Source organism: Leuciscus leuciscus (genome assembly GCF_965113295.1).
Source record: "Leuciscus leuciscus genome assembly, chromosome: 20".
In the NCBI taxonomy this organism is placed as follows: domain Eukaryota; kingdom Metazoa; phylum Chordata; class Actinopteri; order Cypriniformes; family Leuciscidae; genus Leuciscus; species Leuciscus leuciscus.
This window is the reverse complement of record NC_138744.1, coordinates 6,241,321-6,251,013: the sequence shown is the minus strand read 5'-3', so window position 1 is coordinate 6,251,013 and position 9,693 is coordinate 6,241,321. Positions and strand designations below refer to the sequence as shown.

The following is a 9,693-nucleotide window of genomic DNA, read 5'->3' as shown; positions in this document are numbered from 1 at the left end:
TTATTTTTGGGGTGATATATATTTCTTTTCGTTTACAAATAACATCTATCATTGCTTCAAATATTACATTAGCCATATCTTTTTCATAGCTGAAATAAATATATTGCACTTAAAAAAGGCACCAAAACAAAAAATTGTCAAACGTCTTCTTATGAGTAGGATACATCTGACTTAAAAATACACACAAACAAACAAAAAAAAATGAAATAAAGAGAAAACATTTGCTAATATATTGCAACTACATAACTGTTTGTACAGTCTGTTCATAACAAATCAAAGGGCTTGAAAATGGTGCTTTACCTTGAATTTCACATTGAATTTGAATAAAACACCCTGAACCCTAAAATGCACAACATTTTACTCATTATTTGCATTGTGTGGCTCTGTTTGGATGGTTGTGTATTTACGCTCATCTGTCCTGATTTGGTCAAATTTGAAGGATAAATAAAAGACAGTGCCATCATCATTAACTTCCTCACACACACACACACACACACACACACACACGCACCAGTTCCTCTTCATCTGGCTATTACGGCTAGTGCTGTTTCTCAGTGATTTGGTTACAGGATGTTGATGAATTGTCGTCGATGTGACTGTACAAATAGGACCACTCCAGCCACAAATCACCCAATTTCCCTCATTCCCCTGGAGAAGACGAGCCTATTATTTAAAAATTAGCCCATTATTTACAGGTGTAGACTTCCTGCAAGCTGGCTGTCGGCAAGCAGCCTTGAGTGGCTAAAGATCTGCATTCGCTCTTCTATCAGCCAGTTCCAAAACAGAAATATGTGCATTTTCCTCTGGATTTCTTGGTTGCGACTCATCGCCTCACAGTGTCCGCTGCTTCATATCAGTTGCAGTTCACCCTCATTTTAACAGAATTATGTTCATTTATAGTTTTTCTTGCTGAGAACAGAATTGCAACTTAAATATGAAATACAATTAAATGCCTTTAAGTTTTTAAAGAAGATACTAATCTGGCCAGAAAGATAAAACCAACCTGTCCAACATTTTTGAGTCCACATAAATAATGTTTCCATCCAGTATTGCTGTTTTCAGAAAGCACAGCGCCCTCTGGTGTCGACCATTTGAACAGGAGGGCTGAGTGGTTGGCAGCTCCACAGATAGTGTATCATATCATTAAGAGGTGATGGATCATGTGGAATGAGAAACAGCAGTTGTCCAGTGTAACATTCAGCGAGTTGCGTTCTCCCTCATTTGGCTCGGAGCGGCGATAAAGGCGTGAGATGAATCGTTACAGGTAGCATAAACATGTCTGCAGATGAAGACTCTTATCAACGCTAAAACCTCGAAGTTCTAAGAATCCGTGTCCGTCGGGCTCATTCGTTCACTTTTTCTCCAGCGTGACTGCAGGGAGCAGCACGTCCGGGTCGTTTGGTAATGCCCTGTCAGTCAATGTTATTTACATGTGGTTCTTCCTTTCGTGTAAGCGTGTGTTTTGCGTGTGTAAGGGTTGCCGTATGTCTTCGCATGCTGGCGATTAGGGAAATCTTATCAGGCTGAAGGGGCGGGAATCATACGAACGGTGTCATGACTGTGGAAGAATGCCGCAGTCCCTGGATGGCGGCGTAGGGCCCTTGCTGGAAATAGTGGTGGTAGCGTGGCATGTGGAAGGAGGGGAAGGTAGGCCCGCTGCCCTGCATGGAGCCAGCCAGGGCGGACGGGGTGAGAGGCATGCCCAGGCGACTGTAAGGGGGTAGAGAACCCTGGATGTGGTGAGGAAGAGGACTGGCCAGGGACGCCGTGCTGGTTCCGATGGCAGACAGAGACTGAGGGTGCTGAAAGCCTGAGAAACCAGATGTGGTGGTGACCCAGGAGCTGAGAGAGAGGTTGTCCGATGCAGTGAACGCCGAATCTACACAAGGAAAGAATTCAATGTATAATTTGTACCATAAAATTAGCATATTTAGGGCTTAATATAATTTTTTTTTTCATTTTTGCAGCAGTAAAAACCTTTTAATTGGTTAACTGATAATTTACACTTTTAAAAATAAGGGTTCCAAAAGGGCATTTTTGCCCCAGAAGAACCTGTTTTGGTTCCCCAAAGAACCTTTCAGTGAACAGTTCCTAAAAAAAACATTTTATCTTAGTGTGAAGAATATTTTAAACATCTAAAGAAAATGTTTCCACTATAATATACCTTATGTGGAATGGAAAGGTTCTATGGATGTTAAGGGTTCTTCATGGAATCATAAATGCCAATACAGAACGTGTACCATATACGGTGAAAACAAATGTTATATGTATTATATGTAATTAACTTTTTATGGTAAATGGAAGTAAAACTATGAATTGCCATATGGTATTGAAACTGTGGCTTTACACATGATTACATTTTATAATTTTGTCATCAGTAAAATACTAGGGTGTTTTGTGTTACATTTTATATTATTTAGTTAATGTTTATTTTATTGCATTATTTTAGTGTTACTCATGTGTTACCCTGATGATGCTTTGTTTTTGTGTGAGTGTACCGTCTATACGATGAACTCATGTTCATTATGTTTTTCTATTTTACCTGTATTTTTATAGTTATCTCGACATTTTAAGGTACGAAGCAGATTTTGGTAATTTGGTATTAACATTATATCGCTTGATGAAATATACGGTTTTAAGTTAGCACCAATATGACATCCTGTAATACAGGAAACATTGTCACATTATTTTTACAGTGAATTTATGGCATAAATTATGGCAATATATTTACAGTGTACAGGACTGTTACAGGAAGATTTTCTTACTTCTACTGTGTGCTGAGTGTCCATCTTCCCCCAAGGTGTCCTCATCACCAGCGTAAGTCCGAATGGGCGACCGGGCGTAAGAGTGCTTGTGGATCAAGCTCTCAACACTTTCCCTACAGCAAAACCAAAAGACAACAGCCCAAAATATATCTCTATATTCACAACCGCTTACACAAAATCATGTGATGTGGTTAAATAGCCTAAATATATTGTATTTTAATAACCTTTTTTTTTTAAAAGCATCAGAAAATATCTTCTCATTTAAAGGGACCGTTCATCCAAAAATGAACACAACTGAGCACATTTTAAAGAAAGTTTTAACTGTTTTTGTTCAACATTGGACCCCATTGACTTTCATTGTATGTCCAGAAGAAAGAAAGTCATACAGGTTTGGAACAACATGATTGATGCCAGAATTAAACATTTTGGGTGAACTATTTCTTTAAAAGTATTTGAGCTTTAAAAAAAATAAAATAATAATAATTCAGAGTGGGTTATCACACTCCTTGTGGCAGCAACAAACAAAGTGAGCAAACTTTTATTTACCATTATAACTTTTGAACCCACACATTATGGTGTGAATATGCTAATTTATTGGTACAAATAACACATCCAATTTATCTCTCCGCAGGTTCCCGCGTTCACTGCATCAGTTCAAACTAGCTTGAACAACATGCACATAAAAATATGTTAACACACAGAGAGAAGTGTGTCTGCTAGCCTTGCAGTAAGTGCATTAGCTCCTGTTAGATTAGACTCCTCAGACAGGCTGAGATGGTCTGCATCACAAGAGCCATGCGTCCACATTAGCCTCCCAATTAGGTTAGGAAAGTGCAATATCTGTCAGCAGCGCAATACAAATATGTGTGTTTTTATCTGCGATGCGCTCCCGAGGAGAGGGGCCTCGCAGCCCTACAACTTGGGTGGCTGTTTTCAATCAGTCACGGGGCCCAATTGAATTACGCTGTGTTTTAGTGCAGTGCCCGACTCCAGACTAATGCGATTTCTGCAGCTCCCTGAAGATCAATTGATCAGATCTAATTCACAGCCCTTCCAAAGAGAAAAAGAAATAGAGAGACGGAGAAAGAGAGAGAGAGGATGCATTTTTGTGTGGTATTTTTGGCAGTCATTGACTTTCGCTTGTTCTTTCGTTGGGGTCTGAAATGGAACTTGCTGGCAAATGTTTAACTGGAATGCTAATTTGAGAGCACATTGCCAAAATCGGTCATTTCCAGCATTTCTAGCTTTATCAAATTATTTCTGGGTCATTCAATTGCTTTGCTCGTGAATCTTGGGTTAGAAAAGTCAGCGATCTCGTAGTATTTATATATATATTAATATTGACAATTAAAATATATGGCGTTTAGAGATCATATAACACAAATTTATTAGTGGGCAAAAAAAGTGTATTATTCATAAGTGTATCTATAAAAATAAATATACAATAAAAAGGGGCAACCTACAACTATTACTTTTAGATGCTATAGCTCAATCTGATATAAACCTAATATTTGTTTTTGTTGGTGTAATTTGAGAGCACATTGCCAAAAAAAATAATTTCTAGCATTTCTAACACGTGGGTCATTGTATTGTTTTTGCTTGTGAATCTTAGATCAGAAAATGAGTGATACTGTGACAAATGAGTGACTTTTCTAGCGCATTTTCTTGTTTATATATATATATATATATATAAAAAATACACTTTTTGCCCACCAGTGAATATTATATGATATATTTTATGATATATTTTCATTAAAAATGAATTATATATATATATAGCAAGAAAATGTGTGTGTGTGTGTGTGTGTGTGTGTGTATATATATATATAAAAAAAAAATATATATATATATATATATTTTTTTTATATATATATATATACACACACACACACACACACACACACACACATTTTCTTGCTATATATATATATATATATATATAAAACAAATTTAATGCAAATATATCATAAAATATATCATATAATATTCACTGGTGGGCAAAAAGTGTATTATTATAAAAATGTAAATAAATAAATAGATATGATTCTGATGTTAAACAATATTTTTGACTTAAATCAAATTTATTTTATTATTGATTCATTTATAAATTTTACCACATGAGCCAAAATTTTTAAGTTAACTTTTTTTTGTGCTTATTTCCTCTTCCCTTCATTGAACCAACCCACCCACACATGTCTAGGTCTAATGAGAGTCTAATGAAAAGCCACTTGTGCACTTGTTGATGAGTTTCGCTGAACGTCCCCCCCACCACACACACACACACACACACACACGCTTCACTCCCCAGAGCAGCTGCTCCTCCTTCTGCAATCACTCACTGCACTGAACACAGGTCAGAAATCAACACACGACCAACAGCAGAATTCCTCATACCTCTCCATATCCGTGAGTCTGGACGAGTCTCTGAAGCCTTTGGCAAAAGGGTTGCTGTCAATCTTCAGTTTGGTTATCTGTAGCGAAAATCGGAAACGACTAAATTAATCCAGCAGATCTTTTCCTCTCCCACATGATGCCATAAGCAGTAAATTAAACATAAGGCCGGATGGGATGACTGACGTCTTCCAGTAAATTGTTCTGCTAAAAGTGAATCAATTTTAAACTGTTGCCAAAATATACGTAGGACTATAATTTACAGCAGAATAAAAAGAGCTAATGGGGGAAATACTGTATATAAAAAACATACATCTAGCATTCTTGCATAAATACTGGCTTTTCTGGTGCCTTACTAGGAAATCGGTAAACTGGTTGATTTGTACTCACCAGCTGGTTCTGGTAAGCAGTGACTGCAGTGAAAACGGTTTCAGTGAAGACGAATGTGCGAAACTCCTCAGACTTTAGGTTAAGAAGTGAGGCTGTGTGATCTTTCTTCTTGATGATATGAACTCGGGGTTGGTACTTGTGCATGGAGTTTAGGATGATCTGTTAAAGGAATATGAGAGAAAAAAAATTGTGATTTGCTATATTTAGGCTATACCTGATTGTATATTATATAATAGAGTGTATTTCAATAAAAGACCAAGAACAGTTTAATAAGCAAGAATTGTGCAAGAACTGTGTGTTTATAATGTAAATAATGTCTAATCAGAGTTTGTGATATAAATACATATAAAAACAATAATATCATCCTTCCCAAACCCTTGGAGTGTATTAAGCATTTAAATAATTATACTTAAAAATATAAAAAATTATTATATTAATTCATTAAACATTATTATATATTGATAAAAAAAACACTATTATGCGTCATCAGCCTATGCTGTGTATCAAAATGTTGTGTTGTATTGTATATCGGCTTATTGAAAAACGAATGTTTTTAGATGTAGGCTATAGGTTTGACTGGAAAATCTGTAGGCTACATCATATTATTTAAAAACACAAATGAGAGAATTGGATATAAAAGGCCAAATTTCTTCTGTTCACTTTACATTCCTAGCCTAACGCACTATTCTTATTTATTCCATTAGGCTGCTACACAGAATAAAATGTAAAGCCGCAATTGCACACTGATTATTTGACTTACGTGTCCGTGTTGGTCCAGTTCGTTATTTGTAAGCTTCACTTTTTCGAAGGAAACCATCTGTTTCAATAGCTGTTCTCCTGTAAACGGCGAATCTGGATGCACGTACAACCTGTAAAATAATAACAGAAAAACATCGTTTGTTTATTTATATATTCATTATCCTTATATTATAATATATAAGGCCTACATTTCGCAAAATTCGATTTGCATTTGAATTCATATCTAAAAACAAAACCTTTTTATGTACAAATATACACAGAACGTGCGAGATTTTAATTTGTTAGAATTATCCGTACACATTCTAAGCAAATTAGACTATTAACATAAAAACATGTTTCGTTATGATTTATTCCCTTTTACAGCGGCCGTTCACAATTTAATAATTAGAAAGCAATTAATAGTAAATTCATAAAATAAAATAAAAACAGCAAAACAACGCGTAATATAAAAAGCTTCCTACCTAGCAGGTAACGGTGGATCTGCCTTTCCCGCCACAAGCCATGAGGATCTGTGGTAGGCATATCGATATCTTTTATTGTCCACTGGAACGATGTCCATAAGAACGATATATTTGGCGTCCGGATCCACTCCGGAAAATGACACGCGAATTGTCGGAAACATTCGCCTGTTGAAGCAACGTAAAGTGGCATTTACGTGAGCAAACATCATTTTTTAAAGAATAGGCCTATGTGAAACAGATATGCAAAAAATGAACTGAAGTAGCATATTTTGAATTCTGACAACAGAAATAGCCTATGTCTTTAAACAAGAATAATAGCCTTTAAAAATAACAACCTAAAAAGCGAATAATTCAATTCATCTAATAGGCTAAATTCGTCTAAAAAAAATAATAAGTCAAATCATATCATCATTTTTACCTTCCAGATTTTGTGATAATCATTTCCGTGCCGAGGTCGTGGAATTTGTCCCACAGTTCTTTAGTCTCGAGGCTGCAGGAGATCTTGGCCATCTCCTCGCTGGGCACGGTGGGGGTCGTCGGGATGAGCGGCTCGGTACATAACGGAGCTCCGGTGCCGCTGCCGCTGAAGTCCCCGTGGGTTTCCAGCGAGGGCAGGTCGCCGAGGTTTGGGTGGCACGACGACTTCTCCACGAATTGTTCTAGGATTGAAAGACCAAACATTATGAAATATATAGCCAATATGTGCAAAAAATGTATTGCAGTTGGTGTTACAAAATATATTAAAGTCTGGGACTGTACAGGTTCTAATAAAATATAAAATAACCATATAGCTAGACTACATGAACTTGGGCATAATACCGTTTGCATTATTTGCTTTAACATTGCATAGTTAGAATATACGATATGAAATGTAAAAATAATTGCATGTAGAAACACTTAACATCGCTATATTCTTTATAAAACAACAAAAACAAACAATATAATTACCCAATATAAATACAAATAGCCTACTGTGGGATATTTGTATTTGCTTTTTTGTTTATGCATGGATTTACTATATAGGCTATATGTTTTTTTTTTTTTTTTACATTTTCATTAATATCTCTGAAATGTAATAGGCCTTTTACAAACTAGCCTAAAGAAGCACCAAAAATATTATAGTGCAGTGGGCATTAAACACACCGATATTCATGTTTTTGAATCTTATATTTAGCGGTAGGTCAATTAAGACATCGTTCTTATTTTGATTGTAATGTGTAAATGTAAAAAATAAAATAAAATAAAAACTGGAAGGCATATGAGATGGTTTATGGTTCACCTATACATTTAAATCTATTGATTTGCCCGAAAATCATACAAAACCCTTAGTCAGATAGCCTACAAAAACTTTTTAATTTCATGTTTTCTTTTAGCCTGTACCTTTTTTTAAAAAAGCTTAGGAACAGAATTACTCCTCATATTGACAGGTCACCAATTTACCCCATTTCCAATATTTCCAATTCTATGACCGCAAGAGCACTGAAAGCCTGTGTAAATACTTATGTAATTTATTTATGTAGGCTATGTAAGTATTTATTCGACCGATGCTACATATAAAGGATGTTTGCCTTTATATAAATACTGCTCTAGTTTGACACTGATGTTACCGTGCGCCTCACGTGCAAAACAAAACACGAAACACTCGCCATGAAAACTTTCCCTCGTTAAAGAGTCAGATCTTACCCAGCGGCTTGATGGTATTTTCCTCCGACTCCTTGTCCTTCGATTTCCCACTTGACATGAGTGCGGCTATGGAGAACGCGTTCGCCCTGGAAGAGAGCTGTGGTTTTGGGGAAGAGGTGTACTCCATGATGCGGGTGCTCAAAACTATTCTCAACAGCACAAATGTCCAGATGAAGCCCCGAAGTTACTTTAAATCGCAAGATGATATTTCAGTCAGGATTGAGAAGATTGCAACAGGCTGTTACTTCCAAAGCGGCTGGGACATTGTGTGTGTCCTGCTCCAGTCACCTTCTAGTTCTCTTGCACAAGCAAGGTTTTCATTGTAAGTGTTGGGACACTTGCAGTCTCCTTAATTTCACTAGCCCCTCCGTCCTACACAGACACGACCAATCGTTGTGCTGCTTTTAGATCATTGGCTCTTCAACACTCTCCAATGTGAGTTTATTTACAAATCCTACTACGATGAAGGCTCAGTTCATGAATATGAATTTATTCACGTGGCGTATGTCTTTCTGATTGGCTGAAAGAGTGACGTTAGTGAGAGGGCGTCAGTGAGCTGGCGAATCATAACGAATACTTTATTGTGAAGGCGTGGCTTGTTATGAATATTAATGACCTTTTGTGACTGGATGCCTCAAGGTTACCATTCAACGTCATAAATGACGTTATTCATATTCATGAGTTCATCATTGCGATTTCGCCTTCTGGGCGCTATGATTATGATTTCAATGAAAGGGTCTCATCATGGTCAGACCTGAGAGAGCCGTCAAAATGCTAAATAAACTCCATCAGTTTTACAAGTCACATCTGTCTACACAAAAAGGCTGGTTATGTTAGCTATTGAAAACCTAAATGTCCACATTTTGTGAGGAAATTTACAGACCTTCTTAAGAAGACAAATGTTTTATCACCTATCACAATTTCACAAATTTTATATATTTGAAATCCAGGCGTTTTTAAAATGTTAAATAATTTTTCTGTAAAGTAAAAAAGTAGGCCTATTGTAAGAATTTGAAATTCTCCATTTATACTGCTTGTAATTGATAAATTAATTTGACAAGAAAACAGTCAAACAAGAGTAAAATAGTATATAGCCTAGTATATTATTGTTGTTGTTGTTGTTATATTTTCTGTATTCACTAATTCATTCTTTATCTGATTAGTAGAACTACAGTTAGGATACGTTTCTCTGTTTTTTTCTGCGTTATCCTTTTGAACTTTTGATAAGAATAAATCCTGTCTAG

The 9,693-nt window shown here is 36.2% G+C and overlaps 1 protein-coding gene across 3 annotated transcripts; it reads right to left on the bottom strand.

Moving 5' to 3' along the window:
- Positions 1 to 8,794, bottom strand: tbx20 (T-box transcription factor 20). Of its 3 annotated transcripts, none has more exons than XM_082149153.1 (8): positions 8,450 to 8,794; positions 7,185 to 7,425; positions 6,767 to 6,931; positions 6,307 to 6,415; positions 5,547 to 5,705; positions 5,160 to 5,236; positions 2,766 to 2,878; positions 1 to 1,879 (listed from the first exon to the last, which is right to left on the bottom strand). In XM_082149153.1, the coding sequence occupies exons 1-8, from the start codon at positions 8,574 to 8,576 to the stop codon at positions 1,539 to 1,541; spliced, it is 1,332 nt and encodes a 443-aa protein (XP_082005279.1). In that variant the 5' UTR covers positions 8,577 to 8,794; the 3' UTR covers positions 1 to 1,538. The 3 variants fall into 3 exon arrangements, with proteins under 3 accessions (XP_082005279.1, XP_082005277.1, XP_082005278.1); XM_082149151.1 differs by having other exon boundaries at positions 2,766 to 2,891; positions 5,161 to 5,236; XM_082149152.1 differs by having other exon boundaries at positions 2,766 to 2,882; positions 5,161 to 5,236.
- Between the last annotated feature and the right edge of the window lie 899 nt (positions 8,795 to 9,693).

Coding starts and splice junctions, on each gene's coding strand:
- tbx20 (XM_082149151.1), bottom strand. CDS start 8,576: ATGGAGTACACCTCTTCCCCAAAACCACAGCTCTCTTCCAGGGCGAAC. Junction 5,237..5,546: donor CTGCTTACCAGAACCAGCTG/GTGAGTACAAAT, acceptor TTTTCGCTACAG/ATAACCAAACTGAAGATTGA. Junction 2,892..5,160: donor CAGACTCACGGATATGGAGA/GGTATGAGGAAT, acceptor CTGTTGTCTTTT/GGTTTTGCTGTAGGGAAAGT.